The sequence below is a fragment of the Lasiosphaeria miniovina genome (genome assembly GCF_030549165.1).
Source record: "Lasiosphaeria miniovina strain SMH2392-1A chromosome Unknown B0T26scaffold_3, whole genome shotgun sequence".
NCBI lineage: Eukaryota > Fungi > Ascomycota > Sordariomycetes > Sordariales > Lasiosphaeriaceae > Lasiosphaeria > Lasiosphaeria miniovina.
This window is the reverse complement of record NW_026848222.1, coordinates 2,145,865-2,168,974: the sequence shown is the minus strand read 5'-3', so window position 1 is coordinate 2,168,974 and position 23,110 is coordinate 2,145,865. Positions and strand designations below refer to the sequence as shown.

At 58.5% G+C, this 23,110-nt stretch overlaps 9 protein-coding genes across 9 annotated transcripts; 5 read left to right on the top strand and 4 right to left on the bottom strand.

Annotated features, from left to right (window-relative positions):
* Positions 1-761: 761 nt before the first annotated feature.
* On the bottom strand, positions 762-1,798 carry B0T26DRAFT_627241 (uncharacterized protein; the record flags this gene model as incomplete). Its single annotated transcript, XM_060436201.1, has 2 exons — positions 762-1,355; positions 1,598-1,798. Coding segments are annotated over 2 exons (795 nt in total), but the record flags the coding sequence as incomplete, so codon positions are not given.
* Positions 1,799-3,198: 1,400 nt separating this feature from the next.
* Positions 3,199-3,993, bottom strand: B0T26DRAFT_739523 (uncharacterized protein; the record flags this gene model as incomplete). The annotated part of the gene is made up of 2 exons (XM_060443721.1): positions 3,199-3,912; positions 3,985-3,993. The coding sequence occupies 2 exons, from the start codon at positions 3,991-3,993 to the stop codon at positions 3,199-3,201; spliced, it is 723 nt and encodes a 240-aa protein (XP_060298176.1).
* A 1,479-nt stretch (positions 3,994-5,472) lies between these two features.
* B0T26DRAFT_673974 (Hamartin protein-domain-containing protein) lies at positions 5,473-8,659 on the bottom strand (the record flags this gene model as incomplete). The annotated part of the gene is made up of 4 exons (XM_060439658.1): positions 5,473-5,585; positions 5,658-7,965; positions 8,001-8,538; positions 8,646-8,659. 4 exons carry the CDS (start codon positions 8,657-8,659, stop codon positions 5,473-5,475), a joined length of 2,973 nt encoding a protein of 990 aa, XP_060298175.1.
* A 740-nt stretch (positions 8,660-9,399) lies between these two features.
* Positions 9,400-10,561, top strand: B0T26DRAFT_642428 (putative amidotransferase-domain-containing protein; the record flags this gene model as incomplete). Its single annotated transcript, XM_060437440.1, has 3 exons — positions 9,400-9,535; positions 9,692-10,193; positions 10,327-10,561. 3 exons carry the CDS (start codon positions 9,400-9,402, stop codon positions 10,559-10,561), a joined length of 873 nt encoding a protein of 290 aa, XP_060298174.1.
* A 520-nt stretch (positions 10,562-11,081) lies between these two features.
* B0T26DRAFT_739532 (uncharacterized protein) lies at positions 11,082-11,950 on the top strand (the record flags this gene model as incomplete). The annotated part of the gene is made up of 3 exons (XM_060443722.1): positions 11,082-11,155; positions 11,356-11,836; positions 11,879-11,950. 3 exons carry the CDS (start codon positions 11,082-11,084, stop codon positions 11,948-11,950), a joined length of 627 nt encoding a protein of 208 aa, XP_060298173.1.
* A 336-nt stretch (positions 11,951-12,286) lies between these two features.
* B0T26DRAFT_622396 (MT-A70-domain-containing protein) lies at positions 12,287-13,627 on the bottom strand (the record flags this gene model as incomplete). The annotated part of the gene is made up of 2 exons (XM_060436097.1): positions 12,287-12,984; positions 13,069-13,627. Coding segments are annotated over 2 exons (1,257 nt in total), but the record flags the coding sequence as incomplete, so codon positions are not given.
* Positions 13,628-16,831: 3,204 nt separating this feature from the next.
* On the top strand, positions 16,832-18,101 carry B0T26DRAFT_673969 (mitochondrial carrier domain-containing protein; the record flags this gene model as incomplete). The annotated part of the gene is made up of 2 exons (XM_060439657.1): positions 16,832-17,065; positions 17,151-18,101. The coding sequence occupies 2 exons, from the start codon at positions 16,832-16,834 to the stop codon at positions 18,099-18,101; spliced, it is 1,185 nt and encodes a 394-aa protein (XP_060298171.1).
* Positions 18,102-18,821: 720 nt separating this feature from the next.
* B0T26DRAFT_673968 (uncharacterized protein) lies at positions 18,822-19,329 on the top strand (the record flags this gene model as incomplete). The annotated part of the gene is made up of 3 exons (XM_060439656.1): positions 18,822-18,943; positions 18,985-19,127; positions 19,262-19,329. 3 exons carry the CDS (start codon positions 18,822-18,824, stop codon positions 19,327-19,329), a joined length of 333 nt encoding a protein of 110 aa, XP_060298170.1.
* Positions 19,330-19,687: 358 nt separating this feature from the next.
* Positions 19,688-23,110, top strand: B0T26DRAFT_770557 (origin recognition complex subunit 4 C-terminus-domain-containing protein). The gene is made up of 4 exons (XM_060446539.1): positions 19,688-21,373; positions 21,464-21,625; positions 21,684-22,118; positions 22,178-23,110. The coding sequence occupies exons 1-4, from the start codon at positions 19,970-19,972 to the stop codon at positions 22,775-22,777; spliced, it is 2,601 nt and encodes an 866-aa protein (XP_060298169.1). The 5' UTR covers positions 19,688-19,969; the 3' UTR covers positions 22,778-23,110.

Here is a 23,110-nt window from a genome sequence, read left to right as displayed (position 1 = left end):
CGGTGGCGGAGGTGGGAATGGCGCTGGCTGAAGCGGTCATGCCATGATTCACATAGCGACAACCGCGGGCTACCTATATCACTCAATTTAACCACCCACAGTCACTGGAGGCGTATGGGCGCGGAATGTTGGATTGTCCGTTGTTGTATATGCATTTGCTTGCCTATCTTGCCAATCGAATTTTCTTTGGATTCGGGAGTTGCAAAATGATACCCCTAACTACCTCGCACAATATAACACACTGCTCAACTCGACACTTTCTCTATATGTCCCTGTCTCTGCGGATCAGGGTAGATCTGGGACTGGCTGTTGTAGAAGCGCTTATATTAGCCATAGAGTCAGCAAAGAGGAAGGGAAAACATGATGGCGGTGGAAAGTGGTTGTCGGGTGCTCACTTCGGCCTCACCCTTTTCACCCAAGCGCTTGTTTCGCGTCTACCACGAAGCAGCAATAGATCGCCCACCGCCCCCTTTTTTCATTCTCAGCGGCCGTCACATGAATGCACGAGCAATCAGAAGAATCGACAAGTTGAAAAAGAGAAGAGGGAAACCCCAGGTTTCTATATTCTTTTATTCTACCGAGTCAGAGACGGAAAAGAGAGGAAAGAAAAAAAATTGCGCCATAACCACCCACCCATATATCCATATCCATTCCCACAGTCAAAACCACAAAGAAGAAAACCGATCACACACACGAGGGCCACGCCCGACTTAGGCCGTCTTCTGCTGCCCGCCAGTAGCAACACCACCAACAGCCGGAGCGACCACGTGCATCAACGGCGCGAGCAGCAGCGCGCCGACCACGCACAGGAGCGTACTGAACAGCTGCCAGGCGGCCCAGACGGCCGCGCCGGGGGCCATAAACAGGAACTTGAGGAACTCGTTGACCTGGTAGAAGTCCTCGTGCTTCTGGATCAGGTACCGCGGGCGGGATGAGGGCGACGATGTTGGCGACGAAACCTGCTGCTGGCTGCTGTTGTTGGCCTTCTTGGGCGGCAGCGGCGGCTGGGTCCGCTCGGCGACGGCGTTCGCGGCCGAGTGCCCGTCGAGGTTTCCGGTAGTGGCGCCCGGGGCCGCCGACAGCACGTCGGCGTAGCTGGGCTCCTCGGGCTCGTCGCCGTCCGACTCGTCGTGCACTCCGTTGACCTGACGATCGCCGCCGGTGGTGCTGTTGCTGCTGTGGTGGCCGTTTGCGTCTGACGGGACGAGCGACAGGACCGTGACGAGGCGCACCGGCGCCTTGTGGGACGGCACGAACCAGAGCGAGAAGGTCTGCGCCGACGTTACGTACAAGAGGTTGGCGCGCTGGTCGAAGACGGACGACTCGACCTTAATGTCGATCTTGGGGCTGAGGATCTTGTCTGTGTGTATTTGTTCGAGATTGGCCGTGTTAGTGCGTCATTGTCATTGTTTACGTTACCCCAAAAAAATTCCTTCCTTTCCTCAAGAAAAGAAATTTGTCAGGGTACAAGACTTACACCTGCAGCCCGATGCAATACCATTAGCACACGAACATGAATCTGTCACCCCAGAAATGCCTCCCCGACGCTTTCAGGAGAAGGAAGGAAGGGGTTAGGGTTGGGTTGGGTTGGGTTGACCTGCCACTTCAAGACGGAGAGGATCAAGGTCCGCGAGTCCAACTGGCCGTAGCCAGGAACGCGGACGCCCTGAAAAGACGGAACGCGGCAGAAAGGGTGCACAAACGACGCCGACGGCGCGTAGTACCGGTAGAGGGCCTCCTGCTGCTCGTCGGGGGTCCCCTGCGTCAGGGCGTGGATGACCCGGCGGACGTCCTTGACTAGAAGTGTGATACGAGATTTTCGTATTAGACAGCTGGGGGTTTTCGGAGATGCCTTTAAGTAGTTGACAATTGATTAGTGATGGGGATTACCTGGATGTTCCATTTTGGTTTTTTGTGAGTTTGTTCCGCAAGTAGGTGTTTGTGGAGAAAAAGAGTCAATAGAGGGAGTCCTCGGTCTTCGGGTAAGGTATCCTCTCTGGCTGCTACTTAGTAGCAGGAAAAATAAGTCTGTCTGTCTGGATTGAATATTAAAAAAAAAGTCGGGGCAGGTCCGAACAACCGCGTGACGGCCCCTTTTCCTTTTTCCTTTTTGTTGGTGGTGGTTTATTACTGTACTGTACTGGTGATGTCATTGGATTGGGTCTGCGTGCGGGCCCGCTCGCTCACAGGCACAGGGGGAATGGGGGGGGAAGCCCCGGATTTTCTTTCTGCAGTGTCGTCTGCACTCTGCAAGGCAGGCAGTGCAGTGCACGGGCATAGCCAAGCCGGCGGGAGCGCGCGGGCTGGCGTTCGTTCGTTCGAAACGGCAGGGGAGGACGGGGACGGCAGGAAACGAAACGAAATAGCCCGTCTGTTCGTTCGTTCGTTCCTTCATTCGTTAGGAACCACCCACAGCAAAAGAAGAACGACCGCCTCAATTAACCGGATCCAGAGCTCAATGCAGACGACAAAACGCCCCCCGCCCAAGACTTACTTCATTGTTTCCTCCTTTTGGACTCGCCATTTTCGGCCTGGCCACGCCTGCTTTTAGAATTTCTCCCCATTGTTTGCATTCAAACCGGACGAGGGAGGGGTATGACATGACCATGATAGCATGCTTGAATCAATCCGGAAAAGGGGCACAGAGAAAAGAGACGAGTCCTCCTAGTCTAGACGCGCATCTGTCTCGTATGTTTATTGCATGCGCGTGTGTGCGTGATGCACGCCCGGCATGTTTGTTGTTCTATTCAATACTGAAGTAATTCGTAAATGTAAAATGTAAAATGTAAATGTACCGCACTGTACTGTACCTACCTGCCCTGACTGTTCCGCCATCCATGTAGATACAATACAGTACCTACCAGCATGCCTTCCCATTTCTCTCGGACATTCCCAACAAGACAGTCGCGGCTCGGCATGCGCGCCACGCTAGACAAAAGGAGAGAGAACAAGACGCTACAATCGAGACCAAACCAGCACGCGCAATCCTCCCTCCATGGTGCCCAAATAACACAAAAACATACGACTATGCCTCTCCACAAACGCCCGCCTGCCCGTCCTCCCACCCCCCAACAAATGCCAAGAAAACATAATCGTTCTACTAGTCAACGCGGCCCAGATGGACAAGACACAAGACACGCTAGCCTTTTAGCTCTCTTTCCATCCATCCCTCGCTTAAACATACATAAAACTGCCTCCCTACCTCCTCCGACTGGTCGACCTCCGCACCTCAATGACGGGCGAGTCGCCGCCGGCGAAGCGGTCCGGGTCGACCTCGCGGTACGTGGACCTGCGCTCGACGCTGCGGATGCGGCTACGGCGGCGCGGCGGCGGGCTGTGCTCCTCGATGACGACGACCTCGTCGTCGTCGTCGTCCGAGTGGATGATCCTGGGGCGGCTGACGGAGCGGCGGCGCTCCTCGACCACAATGCGCTCGCCGCCACCCCCACCAGTAACCACCTCCTCGACAATGACGGGCCCGCCGCCGCGGCTGGCCGTGCGGCGGATCTCGACCGTCTCGGCCACGGGGCCGCGCGACGACCGGTGCGAGTGGCGGTGGCGCTTGCGCGTCACCACCGACGCCGTGCCCACCGACGACTCGGCCGTCGTCTCGGCCGACGTGTTGCCTACGTTGATGCACGTGTAAATGAGCCACAGCAGCAGGATGAAGCCGCCCACCGACCCCAGCGTGATGCCCGCCACTGTGCCCGGGTCTGGCCCGTCGTACAGCGACCCGTAGAAGGACGGGATCGTCGCTACTGTGGGCTGCTGCCGCGCGACGAGCTCGAGAGTCCGCGATGCCGCCGCCGACTCGTCGTCTCGTGCCTGTTGTTGCTGTTGCTTTGGGGATGTGGCCGGCTCAGGTGCTGGTGCTGGTGCTGGTGCGGGTGCTGGAGAGCGCTGTTGTACCTTCTCGGCGACAAGTCCACCGCGCGGTAAGATGAACAGGGCGGCGGCGGCGCGTCGTTCTGTTATCGCTGCTACTGGCGCCATTGTGCAAGGCTTACGTCTCCTTTCTTAATAGACGCAATGCGAAATTGAACCAATGACAAACGGGCTCTCGAATTATTTTTCTCTCCTATCTACGCAATACTTGCGACCTCTGGTAGTAGGAGAAGAGTCGTCGTGCCTAGTGGTAGGGCGGTATATCAGATTGATGGCGCAATGGTAGGTTCCCGGGTTAGTCGGCCGGTCGGTTGGTCGGCTGGTCGGTCGATTGGTCGGTCGGGCGATGCCGCTGGCGCAATTCGATATTCCTGCGTGGGGAAAGGTAGGTTGTCAAAAACGGGATGAAAAGCCTCGTCGCTTCTTTCTCCTCGCTCAATGCGATTCGCGAATTGTCTGATGATGTGATGCGTCCTTGACGAGAGGGGCGGAAAATAATGGCAGATGAAAACCAATATATTCAGCCTACCAGGCAGCAGGTAATAACGGACGATGTGTGTGTGCGTGAGAGAGAAAGAGTAAGCTGTGTTGGCGGCGGCGACGACGAGGGTGGTTCGCATGCGCGCTCGTGGGACGGAAGCGAAGCAGGCCTGCAGGCTCCTGATTGGAAGACGGCGCAAAAAAACGGTTACCACCTCAGCACATCGGGCAGTTTGCTAGGTACAGTCGTGTGCAGAGAGGGGGAATCATCGTCATTAGGTCTAGGCCAAAACACCCCAGCGCTGTACAAATGTGAAAATGTGCAGAAAAAGAAAGAAAGAAAGAAAACAAATCGGGGCACAGTAAACGTTGGTTTCAGCTTTCGATGTTGAAGATCCCTCGTAGGAGTGGGCGAGCGAGTAGCGCGGCGCGGGCTGTGCTTCCATCGCGATGGGGGGCGCGCGTGTGCGGTGCGGGCTGCGGGGCAGAGGGCCGTTGGGTCTGGGAGGTTGGGGTTGGGGGCACGACATTGCCAAGTAAACAAGGACCCCGACGAGTAAGCCCCCCCGCCCCCCCGCCCGGCCCACGTACCTTACCCGGCTGTAATCCGTACCTTGCACTACCGGCAAGAACCCCCCTCCTTGGTATCCACCAACCGAGCAAACTGCCAACCTGGGCTACCAAAGAGCCTCGTCATAGCCGTTGACTAAACAACTGCAACGTTTTTTTCCTTTCTTTTTTCCCTTTTTTTCCTTACTATTATATAACGTAAACGGATAAATCTGCCGCAAAGACAGCTTACAAGGCGTATTATGGCACCAGCTAGGTACCGCCTGCCTGCCTAAGCATCTTGGATCGCTCATTAATAAACCGCCGAGAGCGGCGCGACTACAACCTTGCTATACCACTAGTTCTGATATATAGTACGGCGGTGCCGGGACTTGTTTGCGATGCCGCCTCCTGAGATGACATATAACGGCGGCGTGTGTCAAGTCAAGACAAGTCGAAAAACCAACAGCGGAGAGAAAAAAAGGAAAAGGGCTCAGAAATAACACACGCGTGGCACTGCTTGCGCTTGCCTATCTAGATGGATTAAAAAATGCCACATCATACAAAACTCCGGATTCCCCGAAGACCAGACGCCGTCTTCTTGTCTTTTTTGTCTGCCTTGTCGTCCTTTTTGTCTTTGCGCTCCTTTTTGATGGCGTTTTGGACGCCGCCTGCACCACCACGGTAAGCAAATGGCCACGATGACGACGGCGACGACAAGGCCGCAAGGTACGGAGACTCACCTCTTCCAAAATACCTCTCGGCATGTGGACTCGTCTTGCCCGATGCATCGTGGGCCCCCAGCGGAGTCGATGGCCGCCCGGCTCCGACCGAGCTAGACACGGGATCCAGCGGCGGGGTTGCGTTGTGCGAGATGCCGTCGAAGGCTTCGGGGTCCGAGAAGCCTCTCTGGGGTCGGTTTCGGATTGAAATTGGGGGGCTCGCCGCCATGACCGCCAGGTCGGCATCTCCGTCGGTATCGTTGCCGGCTGCCTTCTTCTCCATGGCGTCACATTGCATGTCCAGCAGCGACGACTGCAGGACTGTGTACTTGCGCATGAGCATACTGTACTGCTTCTGAAGTTCGCTCTGCTTTGCCCGGCTTGCAGCGAGAGCGCTTTCAAAGAGTGCCGATGCTTCGCTGGCCCGTGTGCGCTGCGTGTCGTCGAGCGTCTTGGCGAGCTTTGTGTTTAGATCGGCAATCTGGGACTCGTACCGGGCCCTCGATTGCTGCAGCTGATCCTCGAGGGCCGCAAGCTCTATTGCCAATTGCTCCGCCCTGCCCTTCGCGTCATCGGCCTCCTGCAGTGCGGTTCGAACCTTTAGTTCCTTTCCCTGGAACGCACGTTCCGAGGCGGATAGGCGCGAGATCTCGGCCCTCAGACCCTCGATTTCGTCGGCGCTTATTTCAAACGCCGTGAGGCTTTGTTCTGACGCGAGCCTCTTCTCCTCGGCCTCGTTGACAATCCGGCGTAGACTCTCACACTCTGCATGGGCCACATCCAGCTCTTTCTTGAGCTCTGCCATCTCGCTTCCCCACTTCTTCTGCTCTTCGCGAAGGGTCCGCAGCTTGGCCATTAAGTCACTCTCCCGCTTCTGCGTCATGTTACGACGGTGGTCAAACTCCTTCTTAACCTGCGCCTCTCCTCTCTTGGCCTCGTCCAGCCGCTGTCTCAGACTTCGGTTTGCCATGACGAGATTCTGCGTCTCGGCCTCGGTGGCTGCTTCTCGCACCTGCTTTCGGCGCAACTCCCCCATGTGGATCATGTGCTGCTGCTTTATGTATCTCTCGTACTGCAAATCATTTAGTAGTAAAAGACGCTGGTGGTAAAAGAGAGACGGCTGGTCACTCGACTCGGCGCTCAGGCCACTACGCGCCTGCGCAGGCTGTGAGGGCAACGGAGGCTGCGATGGGCTCTTCTCGGCCACTGACTCCTGGGGGCTGAGGGCTAGTGACATGACGCTCTCGTTGGCCAGAGATTGGCTAAGACTCGACTTGATAACCTTGTTAGACCGTATCATGTCCTGAAGCTGTGTGTGAGAGGACGCGTGGATGAGATGCGGCGGCAGGGTAGGGCTGTCGCCCCCAACGTCTCGCGTCTTCATATCTAGCGATTCGCAGCCCGAAGGAAGGTAGCTCGACTCGGAGCCCCTCCGTTCCATTTTGCTTGTGGCCCGACTGCCGGTGTGGCTGCCGGTGTAGATATCTGTGGGGTGGACCTGGTACGACGGACCAGCCCCATCGTCTGAGCTGCCCAAGAGAGCCGAGTCCACACCTTCTCGGTCACCCACGTCTAGGTTGAATAGAGCAACTGCTGGGAGTGGCGCACTGCTGCCAATGTCGGCAGATCCGGGCCTAGGTGGTAGGGCCAGCGCCATGCAATCCGCGAGGACCTCGTCAGCTTCACTTTTAATCCAGCGACTCAGGTCCGACTTTTCGGATTCAATGGTGAGGTTGTAGAAGTTGGGGTGCAGAAGATGGTGTTTCCTGAAACGCTCGGACCGGTCTCGGATTTCTGTGGCCTGGACGTCGATATCCTCAGCGTTGTTAGCGTGGCGCAAGTACCGCTGGGGCTTCCGGATGTAGTCGACAAAGTTGATTGGATACAAGCCGTAAAGAATGGTGAAGTACCCCGAGAGGTAGAAAATCGATCTCCCGTCATGGTCGGGATCTAGGAGACGCTTCTCCCAGGAATCTCCGTGCTCGGCGCCAATCTCGGTGTGCTCCTGGGCAAAGTACGTGTCTCTGTCCCAGAACAACAGCCTGGCGTAGATGTTGAACAGAGTTGGCAGAAGCGGTACTAGGGAGCTGGGCATAAATGGTAACAGCATGATTAGAGCGACCAAGGCCAGGTTGACGGTCACGGTCGAGTCGTCCTTCTGCAGTGACTGCAGTATGTTGACAAAGAGCGGGGTTTGCAAGATGAGATGAAGATGAGGGGGCTGACTCGAGACGAAATTACAAAGAAGGCTGAAGGCGAGGTTGCGCGAATCTCTCTTGACAACTAGGTTGTTCAGAGAGAGCATGAATCCCTTGCCAAGGGCGGTTAGCTGCGGAAGCTGACGAAAACGCTTGACTAACTAACCTTGGGATCTTTCTTGCCAAAGACCATCAAGGCCTCCCTGGTCATCTTTTCCTTGAGGTCAGACGGCGACCTCGCCTGCGGTTCGCTCTCGCAAGCTTCAACCCATCTCTTCAGCAGCCGATCGGTAAACGAGACGGAACCGGCCACGTTCCACGTCTCGGCATCGTAGCTTTCGTCGATGGACAAGACTTCGAGCGTGTGGTTCAGGACCTCGCGCGCCAAGCCCTTTTCCTGGCTCACCCACTGGAGGACAGGGTCGAGAAGCCTGTCCCACCACTCAAAGGTCCTGGCGGGGGTTGCAAAGGCCGGGCGAAGCACCCGTAAGACGGCGAGGAAGGGGGCGTACTTGTTGGGATGGTCGGCTACGGTCTTCTCGTAGATGGAGAGCAGCTCATCGTTCAGGCGCTCACCATCGTTGTTGTCGGCGCCTTCCTTCTTGACCAGGTAGCTGTGTACCACAGCATCGAGCTCGGCGGGTATCGGCAGGCTGGGGGCCTGTAGGAAGACATTGACGGCTTTGGCGAGATCCTTGAGAGACCTATGCCACAATGACAAGGGCGGTTAGCACGACGCGGCTTCGGTGGCCGAAGGGGAGGCAGACAACAAAAAAAGTCCAAGAAAAAGGAAAGGAAAAAAAAAACGTACCCGGACGAAGTCATCCTGGCGGGCTCAACCTCGGCGGGCGGCACATCGGAGCAAAAGCCGTGGGCAGCGTCACCGAGTTGTCCGTCTTTTTGTTTGTTTGTTTGTTAGCAGTAGTGCGATTTCCGGACCGGAGCAGTGTGCGGTGCGGGTTGACGCGGCTGGCCCGATTGGCAATCGGCGATTTTCTCGCGGCTTTGCATGCGACCCCGACAAGCTTGCTTGTGGTGCTTGGGGTTAAGTGCGTCCCTCCCGGCAGCGGCAGGTGACTGGAGTGCGGACGGAATACGTAGGTCCTTGGCGCTGGTCTGTGCACGCAACCCCGCGTTTTCAACGCACAGAGTGGGTCAAGTGGGGAGCCACTAGTGGCGTACTGGGGGACCTGTGGGTCCTGGAGACTACCCAAGCAGCGGATACCCGGCGAACAAGCAGGGCAGGGCGCTGAGGTGTGGGGCTTTAGGTATGCACACCCTCGTCCCGTGCCTCCTCAGCGGGGCTGTTCCTTTCGAGGTTCTCTCGTGACTGACCTGGCCTTCCTTTCCCCAAGCACACACAACTGCGCAAATAGGTTGTCGAGCTTCGTGTCATCAACAGTTATCTAACTACAGCTACTGCGAAGCTTCTTCGTACTTCATCTCTCTCCCTCTGTGTTTTACCTCTCAATTCAGGGCAAACCACGGCAACATCACGGATTTTTTGAGAAGCAAAACATCGTACGATCCTACCCCTCCCTCCTATCGACTAATTGTTGCCCAAGATGGCCAGCAAGACGTCCGCAGTGTCGGACGAGCCAATTGATGTTCTGTTCGCACTGCAATCCGGCTTCAATCTCTTGGACTTTGCCGGTCCCCTCGAGGTCTTGACCACTGCGCAGCACGACTTCAATGATGCTTGTAAGTTACCCGCTCGTCTGATCTCTCCGTGGGCTACGACATGTGTGCGGGGAGATGCCCCACGGCACAGCAGGCCCAGGAGCCGCGCTGTCGGGGTGGCCTCTATTTCTGTCACCTCTGGGCAGTGCATCTAGCTAACTAGTTCGCGGCTGGCAGCCACTAAGGCTTTTGAAGTCACCATCGCGGGCGGCGAGCCCAAGGTCCTCTCGGAGCAGGGCGTCATCATTGGCTCCCAGGTCTCCTGGAAAGAGGCACATGAGCGCCTCTCTGACTTTGACGTCCTCGTCATCGTCGGCGGCAGCTCGGACAAGGTCCTCAAGGACAAGGCCGAGCCCCTCGACCTCATCGCCGCCTTCTCCGAGATCCAGAAACAGGACCCCAGCCGTGAGCGCACAATCTTGTCTGTCTGCACTGGCTCCCTCTTCCTGGCGGAAAAGGGCATCCTCGCCGGCTTGTCTGCCACGACCCATCCCGACTACCTTACCAAGTTCGAGAATGTGTGCAGCCAGGCGGCTACCCGAGACCTCTCTGAGCGCACCGACGTGGTCGACGACGCCCGCTACGTAGTCAACAACCTGCGATTCGACATTGGTGATGAGGACGAGAACCCGTACATCCGACGCAAGTCTGATGCCGGCCGCCGTCCTTCAAATGCCCGGTGAGTATAGTGCTATCTTGGTGTTGTTGTGATGGCGTCCAAACGAAGCCCTTCAGATATCCGTAGCCCCCTTTCCTCTGCTTTGCCGTGTGCTAGCAGTGTATGGCCGGACCTTTGCTGACTGCCGATGCAGAAAGGGCTCCATGTCGTGGAAGGGATCTAACACGCGTCGTGAATCAATTGCCCGCCGCGCCGCGATGCGGCTCGGTGGTCTTCGTGTGATCACGGCCGGGGGAGTGGCCGCTGGCCTGGATGCTGCTCTGTATCTGGTCAGCGTTATGGTTGCAGAGGACACTGCCAACGAGGTTGCCAGAATCATGCAGATTACCTGGACCAAGGGCATTGTCGTTGACGGTCTTGATGTTTAGAAAAGGTATAGAAAGGCGAGCGCAATTTCATGTTGCAATCTAGGAGCTTTAGCCAGAGCGCTTCGTACAAAAAAAGGGAAAAACACGGGAATACGAGAACACGAGAATGGTTGAGATGCAATGTACGTAGCTAGGCAAAGCGCTGATAAGTAAGGTAGGTGCCTACTCGATCTTTGAATCTGGTCAACACTCATTGTTTTGTGGAGTTCTCCGGGTCGCCTTCATCATGGCTCGCGATGGCAAGGGCTAGGGCACTAGACCAGAGCCGCTATTTAGTGGGGCCACTGCAACCAATTCTTGAAGCCGTCCACCGCAATTCGCACAGTGTATCTCGCTGGCCATGGTGCCAAGACCACCTGGCATCGGGCCGGCAGCGACGACTCTAGACGCGGAAAATCTTAGAGTGGGAATCTTTGCATCAGAAGCTGGAGCAACTGCCCGCTCGGTTGTCACACCAGCTGTTCAATTCGAATTCGAGAATTGCCTCGCCGCCCTCAAGACACAGCCAGACTCGGCGACAATGGCAGCAACCGTCACTGAGGCGTCGGCCCACCTGGCGCGCAATTTCGCGAGGGGCCAGCAGAAGATTTACCTGTAAGGAGCCGCGTCCACTTTGTGTCTATGTCTATCTAGAGCCTCTAGCTCCTCGCGCCTCGCAGCCTCGCAGCGCATTTTTGGTTACAAAACGAAGACGAAAGAAGAAGATGCAGAGGAGAAAGAGAGAACCGCGTGTGTGCTGCATATTTATTGTATGACCAAATAATCTGACAAGCCTTGCGAATTGCGTCCCGCAGACCGAACCACATCATCACCTTCATCCGGCCCAAGCCCAGGCAGCCGCCCAACATGGCCACGTTCGTGGTGCCGCTCAAGTTCAACAAGCTCGACATGCGCGACTACCTGTTCCACGTGTACGGCGTCAAGGTGCAAGCGGTGCGGTCCTTCGTCAACCAGCCGGCGCCCGACCGCCGTAACGGCGGCGACGGCCGCTGGTACCGGCCGCGGTCGCAGAAGATGATGATCGCCGAGCTCGTGAACCCGTTCGTGTGGCCCGACCCGCCCGCCGAGGGCCAGCGCGAGGCTTTCGACTTTGAGATCTTCAGCCGCATCGAGAAGGGCCGCGAGTCCGACCTCAGCCGGAGGACCATCCGCGCCAAGGGCGACATCCCGCTGCGAGAGCTGGAGCCGACGTCGCGAGACCGCAAGGCGCTGAGGAAACAGGTCAGAGAGATCCTCGCGGGCGGCAGCGGCCGCGACATCGGCGATGATGGCTCTGTCAGCGGCAACAGCAGCCGTGGTGGTGCCGGCAAGTCCCAGCCGTCGTGGACGAGCAATGCGGAGAAGGGCGAGAAGTGGGTCGAGGTCGAGGAGAATGTCAAGCTGCCTTGAGCACCGAGGCGAAGAGGGAAGTTGCAGCCTATCGGGAACGGTAACCTAGACGCCGTCCCGAGAAGATATAGAGAAAATGGGTCACATCGCTGTATAAGGAGGAAGAGACCTCCCTATGCGGCTGTACGATATATATGCGCTTCAGAAGGGGCGCGTGTCCATTTTGTACAATACAATACAACACCGTGAGGAAGGAGGCAAAGAGCTTGGGCGGGGGCGGGGGCTGTCGCCACGAAACGGAGCGAGCCTTGTATATACATGTGTAGATATTTATCATTGACTTTCTCACGGCTCCTGAACCTCGGGCTCTACTACAGACGGCGCGTCGTCCGGCCCCCAATGGTCCCGATGTTGGAAGAGAAGCACCTGGTCGCCCCACGCCCACCATCCCGCCGTCAAGTTGCGCGCAAAGACCTCCATGGCACGGTACTCTCCGTCGGGAGGCAACAAGCCAGGCTCCTCTTCAAACAGGTGTCGCAGGTTAGGTTTCCTGGAGTGCACGTCGGGCACCGTGACAATCACCTTTGTGGGTATCAGCCGCAGCCGCCTGGCCTCTGCGCCGGCGGCGGGGGCGGTGGTGCGGCGCTTTCGCGCAATGAGCAGGCGCTCCCAGGGCTTGCGCCAGGCGGACGCGAGCGGCACGACGGGCTCGCCGCGGCTCGTCACCTTGAGCCATATCCACTCGCCCACCAGCTCGACGTCCCAGCACTGGCTGAAGATGCCGCGCGGGCCGACCAGCAGGTCCGCCGACCGCGACGGCGAGTTCGTCACCCACACGGCCACCAGGCCGTCAGCCGCGAGCCGCGACGCCACGGGCACCAGAGACAGCAGCTCGCACACCGCCGCCGCGTCGCCGGCCGTCTGGTACGCTGCGGCGTTGTCACCGCCGCCGCCGCCGCCGCGCTTGCGCTTCCGCTGGGCTGAGCGGTTTGGCCACGGCGGGTCCAGCACGATCAAGTCTAGCGATGCGGGCGGCACCGCGGCCAGGAACGCCTCGCGCTGCTGCGAGATGCTGCCGAGCAGATACCGCGCTGCTTCGGGTATGATGAAGGGCAGTAGTAGTGGTATGGTAGGGCCATCGTTATCTTGGGGCGATGTATTGTTAGCAGCAGAAGCACAGGGACTGGCCCCGTGCGTAGGTTCTTCAGTGTCGGGTCGTGACGATGCAGTGGGCGCTGCTGCGGTCGTGGTTTCCGTTCCCGGTTCTCCGGACGGTAGTGGATCCTGCTGCTGCTGGTCCTGCTGCTTTGCAGTGGACGACGAGCAAGAAGTGGGAGGGTGATAGTAGCGCGGTAGGCACCACAGCCCGTCATAGGACGACCGCTTGATGTCCTCGAGCGCGGCCTCGACCGTGGCAAGCGTCATGAGCTCGGCCAGTTTGACCGCAGGGTCTGCCGTCGCTGGCCCGCCGGCAGCATATTCGTCACCGTCGCCGTCCTTGACCTTGGACTCTGGGGTCGGGAAGGGAACTGCCAGCGGCGCTGCCGAGACAAGAGCCCGGAGTTTCTTCCGGTGCGTCCCGTCTACCGTCCCCACATCCTCTTCGGCTGCGCTTCGTCTCGCTGCTGACGTTGCTGTTGGTGCCAGTCGGCTCGACAGGACCTGGGCCTCTTCAATTGACCTCGGCAAGTCCAGCAACACGGCGGTCCTGCTGTCATTTTGGAATAGAATGCATGAGTGCGGCGGGCGCGTAAGGGCTTGCGTGTGTGAAATGACGAGATGCTCGCCCATTTCTGCTGCCCGTTATGAATCGTGGTGCAAGGGACGGGTAGAGGTCCCGGACGAGCGGAGCTAGAAATGTGGCCGGTTTCCGCATTCAGTGAGATAAGCGGATTTATCAACAATTGTGGCTTGCAAACCTTGCAAACCCCCTGAAATCGCAATTTCCAGCCTCCTTAGCTACTTCAGGCCCCTGTCTATCGATTTCAGGCGTTGCGGCGTTGCCTGCGCTGCTTGAGGGTATCTACAAGCCGGTTGAGGCTTCCACCGGCACGTATTCCCTCTACCTCGGCTAGAGCCTCGGCCTCACTTCGACCCTTGGATATACGTGAAGATATCGCATCCCAGATTACCTTACGGCGGCAAAATTGAACCCTGAGGTTATTCCCAGGCCGCCAACTGCTCCCCCATCTATCTTCTAGCTCCTGTACTGCTAGCTGGCCGCCAAAGCCCTCTTTCCACTCACGCCAGACGTCCTTAACTGTGTATACCTTGGCTAAGCTGGTAGCAATAGGAGGTACTGTAGGCTGGTTAACTAGTACTGGTGCTGGTGCTGGTGCTGGTGCTGGTGTTGGTGCTGGTGTTGGTGCTCCTATTACCAGGCTCGGGTTGGCTCCTAGGTAGCCGGAAATTGTAACGGGGATCTTGCCAGAAAATAAGGTATCAAGGAGCCTGCTTTCCTGGCTAGCTAATTGGGTAGCTAGGTTAGTTAACTGGCTAGCTAACTGGCTGGCGAATTGCTTGTTCTTAGACAAGATAGCGTCGCGAGTGCTCTCTACGAGGCCGCATAGCTCTGGTATAGCACGTTGTAAAAGGAGGCTAGGCGGCTCCGCGATATCGGTTACGCTGGCCTGAACCGTACGCGCAAAATCCTCCCACTCGTGGCCGTGAAAGGGAACGTAAGTAAAGAAAGGCAGGGTTGGAAACCGTAGCTGGAGGACGGCCAGGTCCTGTAAGAGCACTATACGGAGGCGCCGCATAAGCTTAAGGAAGCCATCTCCAGCAAGGTCGTCCTCGTCAAGGCCACCTTGCGCCCACCCGCGGCGGCGTGCGCGTGCCTCAAAACGAGGCTCCCACTCTTCGATCCACGGCCAGAGCTGCCTCTGCAAGGCGGCCGGAGGCTCGTGTACTGCACGCGGCAGGAAATAGTCCCCTGGAGTGCCGGAGAATCCGGCAACGATACGCATAAACTAGCGTGGTAGGTGGGTAAGGTATGCCTGGCATAGCACACTCTAGTTCCAACGGCCGGCCTGTGATATTTGTGCAAGTGAGGTGCCGTGGGTTTTCGTATCCTGTGCTCCAACTCGCCGCGGTAAATGCGTCTTTTTTGCCGTAGTAAGGCCAACTGCGTCAAAGACACGCCAGGTATCTTGCAATTGCGTGCTATAAGAGATCTCTTCCTAGCGGTCCTAGCCGACCAGGAGCTTAATTGTATACCAATCCTAGCGGCAACGAAAGGAAGGGGGCGGCTCCCCAGTAATGTGCCACCGCCAAAAGAAGAGCTGCGCCAAGGCGCTCTGTGTGCAGAGAAGGGGATCTTTATGACGGAGAGACCCCATAAACTCCTTTTTAGCTGTCTTGTTCATTTTACCGTCTTGGAGAAGCGAGACAAGGCAGCCGCATTGTGTTGGACCCTCCGAAGGAGGGTAGTCGAGGAGGGAGAGGTCGGCAAGCTCCACCTTCCGGCGATTCTCTCCACGTAGGAGGTAATAGTGGCCAAAAAGAAGGTCAACCCGCGTCCGGAGGTTCTGTGGCGTACTAGCGGCTCCGTAGAGTAGGTGCTCGTGGATTGCAGCCCACTCGGCGGTCAAGTATCCTGCCTGGATGCCCTCAGTGCCGCGGTCCTTATAGTTGGCCCGGCTAAGGCGGTTCCGCTGGCGGCTACGCTGCTCGAGAAAGCCACGTACGGCGGCGCCACGTGGGTTCTCCGTATTCTTGCCGCCGTGGGCTACCTGTACCCGCCAGAGCTCGATTACGGCTGCGATGTACGCGTCTACCGTGCCCTTAGTAAAGAGGTCTCCCTCCTCCCCGTCGCCGCTGGCGTTAGTACCCGGTGGCGGTACGTAGCTCTCACGGTCGTCAGAGAGGATCTGTACGGCCTCGGTAACTGGTACCGTAAGCGTTGCGGCGAGAGCCTCGGCCTCTTGGAGAGCAACTTGCTCCTCGGCGGCCAGTGCCAGTGGCTCTGCGCGGCCGCGGCGCTTCTTGGGCGCCTTGACGCGCCGTTGAAGGATGTCTTCCTTGAGCCAGGCGGCTAGCTTGTCAGGCGTGACAAGCTCGCCGTCCGGCCAGGTAAAGAGGGCGCCGTCCGGCCCCGGGCGCGGCGTACTGCACCCGCCCTCCACTCGCGCTGTTTGGCTGCGTAGCTCCTCGCCGTATTCTGGGGCTGCTCATCCTTTTTGGCCTGCAAGCCGGCCCTCCGGGCCTCCTGGGCACGCTCTTCGGCGGCCGCGTACAGGCCGTCGGCCATAGTAGGGTAAGTAGGGTGCGGCGCGCTGCGGCGGCGTGTTCGATACGATACTGCGCGGTGTGTGTGTGTGTGTTGTGTGTATTTATTGCGTGCGTGTTGAAAGAAGGGGGCGGGGGTCGATAAATCTCGGAAGCTTATCGGGGCCAGCTTATCGACGGCCACGCGCGATTAATCGGCGCGGCTTTGGCTGGGCGGGGTCGGCCGGATGCGGTATAGCGGTTAGGGAATAATTGCGCCAACCCTCGATAAGAACATTTCTATCCCTAACCCTATCCCTAGGATTGGCTTCCAATCAGGCCAACTGACGCACTATGAGCGGCGTTTCGGCCCCAGAGGGAACCCCTGTCGGCAATCCTCGGCTCGAGAAGACGGGTGTCCTGCGTTAAGAAGCAGGAGCAGCCAAAAAACTTTCCTCCGCATTGGAGTTGAAGAAATGACGTTTTGGTGTCGCATCTGCGGAATTTGGCCTGTTTGAGTGCTTCCTGCATTCCCGTGTTCCCTCGAATTACCTAATTTTCGTCCTGCATTGCACCCGGAATTTACTGTCTCACTAGAAACCAATAGCAGACAAACAACCAATCTGTCTCTACAGCCCCGCGCCTCGGCGATGCTTCGCCAGTAGCAGGAGTAGCTGCCCGACCCGACCCGACCCGAATAACCCCCTCGCGACCGGCAACGAAGCGCGAGTGGGAATGCCCTCAGCGCCCATGAGCTATGCCTCTATGCCTCTCCAGCCACACCAATCACGAGCGGTAGATGATGCGCCGAACCCCCAGGGCCCCCCCGGCAGCCGCAGTCGGAGGGATCCGGCCATCTGCCCCACCGACGACGAGGCTGCCGTAACCCGCGAGAAGACAAACCAGAATAAGCGGAGCTTTGACTATGTCTGGAAGTCGGGCGTCGCTGGAGGCCTGGCCGGCTGTGCGGTACGTAGCGGTCCAATCCCGCCGGCATGGCTTGGCGCGTGCCGGAGTCGCCGCCGTCGCTGACACCGCAGTTATCTCTCTATAGGGCAAGACGGTCGTCGCGCCTCTCGATCGAGTCAAGATTCTCTTCCAATCTCACAACCCGCACTTCCTAAAGTACACGGGCTCTTGGCTGGGCTTTTCGCAGGCCATGCGCGACATATACCGTCAGGACGGGCCGTTGGGGCTGTTTAGGGGCCACTCGGCGACCCTCCTGAGGATATTTCCCTACGCCGCCATAAAGTTCCTCGCCTACGAGCAGATCCGAGCCGTCATCATCCCCAGCAGGGACAAGGAGACGCCGTTCCGCCGCCTCATCAGCGGCTCGCTGGCCGGTGTGACGTCCGTCTTCTTCACGTACCCGCTCGAGGTCGTCAGAGTCCGGCTCGCCTTTGAGACGAAAAAGGACGGCCGCTCGTCGCTGCGGTCCATCTGCAAGCGCATCTACAGCGAGCGAATGTACCACAAGCCGCTCGTTCCAGAGCTGCCCGGCGCGCCCGGCGCGGCCGCAGCGACTGCCGTGAACTCGCTGACCCCCCGGTCCGGGCTGGTTAACTTCTACCGCGGCTTCACGCCCACTCTTCTCGGCATGCTCCCCTACGCCGGCGTGTCGTTCCTCACGCACGACACGGTCGGCGACCTCCTCCGCACCCCCGGGGTGGCGCAGTGGACGACGCTGCCCCGGCCGGACAATGCGCCGCCTGGGAAGCCCGCGCCGCTCCGGTACTGGGCAGAGCTGTTTGCGGGCGGCGTCGCGGGCATTGTCTCGCAGACGGCCTCGTACCCGCTCGAGGTCATCAGGCGGCGCATGCAGGTCGGCGGCGCCGTGGGCGACGGCCACCGGCTGCGCATCGGCGAGACGGCCAAGCTGATCATGAGGGAGCGCGGCGTCCGTGGCTTCTTTGTCGGCTTGACCATTGGCTATGTCAAGGTTTTCCCTCTCGCGGCTGCGAGCTTTTACACGTACGAGAGGTTAAAGACGGTGTTGGGCATTTAGGTTTCTTTTACTGTTCTCTTCAGGGTGGAGGGAGGGCTCACAATCGCAAGACTGGCGTTGGCTGGCATTTTTCTTTTTTGTTTGTTTGGTACATACCATACACACTCTGGCCTAGGGACAGGACATTCTGTTTTGTTTATCGTTTGGGGCTAGTTGCTAGAGAGAGTGCGTGTGACTAGACTTAAAGGACATATTCAGTGCATTCGTCTTGTGTTGCCACGAGAGCTATCAAGGCTCTGAATTGATGAATCAGTCTTTGGCCGCGCCTCGTCCCTTGACGGCGATTCGAGTCAGTGCCTGCTACATTCTAAGCGACGGCGACTTGAGGAATGCAGCCGGCTTTCTAAATCGTAATCCCCCCGATCACAGGCGGCGCGGGTTTCTTTTGGACTCTACGCACCGTCCCAGCCTAGCGCCGGAATGGAACGGCACGGCCGCCAACGCCGTCCCTCGAGCAGCTGGAGGTGGGAACCAGACGGCTTCGTGGACGCAGCTTCTAGTGTCTGTACTCCTACTAGAAAAAGGTCGGTAGATTTCCTCCCCTCCTCTTCTGTAGCGGAGGTAGCTATTACCTGTTTTGTCGATCCTTATCGAGGCAGTTGATATTCATCGAGATTTCTATTCTGGCTCTTCAGCCCATCTTGCTCCCTTCGCGTCGTGTTCGGTGTCACCAGTATATTTTGACAAGAACCGTTGTTTTTCGAACCGCTCGCTGTCAGCATGGCATCAGCCAACGCCAGGCCGGCCGTCGAGGAGGCACACTCGAATCCCTCGGCTCCCAATCCCGCAGGCCATAGCCAGTTTATCAAGGACCCGCTAGCGCACTTCAAGGCCATGCCGTGGTGCGCAGAGCTGCTGAGCGACCCCATGATCCTTGAGACAGCCGTGCCGGACCGCCGCCCGTCCTGTTCAACACTACCTTCCGCAAGGCCGTCATGACGCCGCAGGTCGTGCTAGTCCGCGGCCGCGTGGTCAAGCGGGGCGGCCGCAAGATCACGGTGCGGGGGTCGATTAAGGACAAGGACGGTGAGATATACTCCGTAGCTTTTGCCCCCTTTTCTCTCCCATTTCCGTTTTCTTCGTTTCTTTTCATCTGGGGTCCAGCCCCTGAAAGGCGGGGCCGAGAAGAGGGAAAGCAGGTGCTAACCGAGAGGAAATAGGAAAGGTGCTGGGCGAGGGAGAAGGCGTGTGGGTCAAGGCGGGCAAGCAACTTCGGAGTCATTTGTAGGCGGGTAGAAAGGAGGGAGGACGAAAGAAAGACATGCTTTTGGCGGGTGAAGGCTGCTTGGTGGACTATACTATAGAAATTACAACAACCTTAACTTGAATTGTAAACCTCAAAACAATAGCAGATCAACTTTTGTTTTTTTGGGACATGGCCACAATATCAAAGAAATTTGTCACCTAGGTCAAAGAAAGAAGATTGTGTTGTTGACGTCAGGGGCTTTTCGTCCAGCGACGAGTTGCTTAGCACAGCAACGCAGCAAGCAGATTGGCTGGTTTCGATAGGCACTTTTTGGTACCCCTCAGGGCGCTTTGCGGCCCCGTCTTGTAGCACTGCACCCCTGACACCAACAGCCCTGCATAAATGATGGTGCTAGCGACGCGCTTGGCGACTGGAAGTCGGGGGAGTCGCGAGCGACGTGACTGCACAGTTGGACTTTGGGCTGTCGCATCAGCACAGGCACATCCCATGGAAATTCGCACTTGACCTTTCTGACAATACCAAACCTGGAACGAAGGAACCTGGAACGGAGCCTGGAACGAAGGAGCCTGGAACACGCGCGGCTTACTCGTGGAAACCTTGCATTTGATTGATTTCACCTCATTCATCTCACTCGTTTTTCTGTTTTTTTGTCAGCGAGAGAATGCCGAGCCGAAACAACACGCCCGTGGGCAATAATAAAAAAAGGCAGCGGTCGCCGAGCGAGCATAAGAATGAGAATGAGCCGGAACAAAAACACCATGCCAAAAAGCGACGGCTCAAGGGCACGACGCCGGGCAAGTCGTCGCCGGCATCGCCAGGCCCAAAGGCCGCAGCCCGCCTCATGTCGTCGGCTGTCAGCGGAGCGCTGAGCCTGGGCCGCCGCATCATGTCTGGAGGCAGAACCCCCTCGGTTCCGGCTGTCAAGAGCACCACACCATCCGCACCCAGCCCTCAGCAAGACTCACCAAAGGCCCTGCCATGGGCCAAGAGGAGCCACCAGGACCTCAAACCCCCCCGGGCCCCGCTCGCCAGTGACAAGAACAGTATCTACGACATCCCAGACTCGGACGACGAGGTCCTTGTTCCGCATCTGGCCCGGCAAATTAGCCGTGCTGCCCGAAGCCAGCTGAAGGTGCAGAAGCAGAGGCAGAAGCAGCCCGACAAGCCAGAGCCAGCAGAGCCAGAACTAGAGTCAGAACCAACTTCCGCTACTGCTTCCGTCATTGAAACTAAGCCCGAAGAGCCCGTGAAAAGGAAACGCGGCCGTCCAAGGAAGATCCAGGAGCCCGCGGCCCAAGACTCCAACAAAAGCACCACCCCAAGCATATTAGCGCCCAAGGCTGCTGCTACCTGGCAGCCAAAGGGGATATTGAGTCCCTCCAAGCGGGACACTCCCGGGCGCAGCAAAAACGTCACGTTTAGCGCCACGCGCGGCGGCAGCAGCAGCAAGAAAAATCAGGCCGGCGACGTGACTTTTCCCGACTTGAAGCCAAAAGCGGAGGCGAAGGCGAAGGCGGCGGCAGCACTAGCCAGAGCCTCCAAGACTGGGTCGCCGAGGAAGAAGCGCGTCGACGCAAAGGCGGAGGACGACTCTGAAGCCGAGGACGATGAGGACGATGGTGATGACGAGGAAGACAACGAAGTGTGCGCCGTCTGCTCCAAGCCCGACTCGGAGTCCGGGAACGAGATTGTGTTCTGCGACGACTGCGACATGGCGGTGCACCAAGAGTGCTATGGGCTGGCGGTCATCCCCGATGGCGACTGGATCTGCCGCAACTGCTCCCAAGAGGATGCAGGGGCCGAGGCCCGGGGCACGTCGCCCCAGTCTGCTGCGATAACAGCAGCCCGGGACGACCAGGGCTCGCCCGACATACCAAACTTTGGCCAGCACCTGAGGGCGGCGCAACGCGTCCTGCTCGACCGCTGCACGGGCAGGCGCCGCATCAGGCTCCGCGGCAACGACGAGGCATACGACAAGATGTTCCAGCTTGTCGAGCAGACCATTGTAGCCGGCGAGGGCAATTCCATGCTCGTCATTGGCGCTCGCGGGTGCGGCAAGACTACGGTAAGGAGGCGCTTTTTATTTATTTATATATGTGTTGCTGTTAAAGGCTTCTTGAGCCCCTTGCTAACTACGGAATGCGCCCACCGCCAGCTCATCGAGTCGGTGGTGTCGGAAGCATCCAAACTGCACCACGACGAATTCCACGTGGTGCGCCTGAACGGCTTCATCCACACCGACGACAAGCTGGCGCTACGGGAGATTTGGCGCCAGCTTGGCAAGGAGATGGAGGTTGAGGACGAGCTCATCAGCAAGGTTAGCCTTTTTCCGTCTCGTCTATTATTAACACACCCGTTGGTTAACCAGGAAGCAGACCAACAACTACGCGGACACGCTGGCGTCTCTGCTGGCGCTGCTCTCGCATCCGACCGAGATCGCCGAGGCGCAGGCGGAGAGCGTGACGTCCAAGTCGGTCGTGTTTGTGATTGACGAGTTCGACCTGTTCGCGACGCACGCGCGGCAGACGCTGCTCTACAACCTGCTCGACATTGCGCAGGCCAAGAAGGCGCCCATCGCCGTGGTGGGCCTGACGACGAGAGTCGACGTGGTCGAGAGTCTGGAGAAGCGGGTCAAGAGCCGGTTCAGCCACCGGTACGCCTACCTCTCGCTGCCCAAGAGCCTGCCGGCGTACTGGGACGTGTGCCGGCAGGGCCTGACGGTCGACGCCGACGGCATGGCGGCCGAGGGCATCGACGTGGCGGTCGGGGGCCACGCCGCCTTCTGGAAGTGGTGGAACGAGGAGATCGAGGTATGCACTAACCCATGTCTCGCTCACTCGGCGGAAACTGACAGAGGCAATTTTCACAGGCTCTCTACAAGACTCGCGGCTTCACGGACCTCCTCGAGTCGCACTTCTACGGCACCAAGTCTGCGGCGGCGTTCATGGTCGACTGCATCTTGCCGCTGTCGGCGCTGTCGGCGGCAACGCCGCGTCTACGGATACCGCACCCGGGGAGCGGAGGGGCAGGGGCCGACGGAGGAGTGGCTACTCTAGGACCAGCGGACTCGAAGCTGCACCTGGTGGAGGCGCTGTCGGACCTGGACCTGGCGATGCTGATCGCGGCGGCGCGGCTCGACATCGTAGCGCACACGGACACGGTCAACTTCGCCATGGCGTACGACGAGTACGCGGGGCTGGTGGGGCGGCAGCGGGTGCAGTCGGCCAGCTCGGGGATGCTGGCGCTGGCGGTGGGCGGCGGGGCGCGGGTGTGGGGGCGCGGGACGGCGGGCATGGCGTGGGAGCGGCTCGTGGCGCTGGGGCTACTGGTGCCGGCGGCGCCGGGCGGCAGGCTGGCCAGCCACGGCGGCATCGACGCCAAGATGTGGAAGGTCGACGTCGCCCTCGAGGAGATCCCCACCGCCGTCAAGCTTAACGCCGTGCTGGCGCGCTGGTGCAGGGAGATTTAATTACCCCTCACAGAGTAACCGGATCCCGGCCGTCCCGTCTGCGACTTCTGTGCCCAGTGGGTTGGGGTCGGGCGGCGTCGGCGGCGGCGGGCTGGCCCTTTTTTAAACCACGGTCCATTTTTAGTGGTTGGCGGTTGCAGCCTTGCAGGCAGTGCAGGGCGGAAGTCAGAGAAGCCGGCATTTAGGCAGGGGTGCATGGGAGGTATGTAGCCTGTAAGGTATCGCTGCACCGCCCCGGCACTCACTCTGGTGTAACGCTGTCGACCACCTTTTTTTACTTTTCACATACGACAACATGTTCCACGCGCTCTTTTGCCGCGTGCCGGCCGCCAA

Coding starts and splice junctions, on each gene's coding strand:
- B0T26DRAFT_770557 (XM_060446539.1), top strand. CDS start 19,970: ATGCCGAGCCGAAACAACACGCCCGTGGGCAATAATAAAAAAAGGCAG. Junction 21,374..21,463: donor GCGGGTGCGGCAAGACTACG/GTAAGGAGGCGC, acceptor GCCCACCGCCAG/CTCATCGAGTCGGTGGTGTC. Junction 22,119..22,177: donor GGTGGAACGAGGAGATCGAG/GTATGCACTAAC, acceptor CAATTTTCACAG/GCTCTCTACAAGACTCGCGG.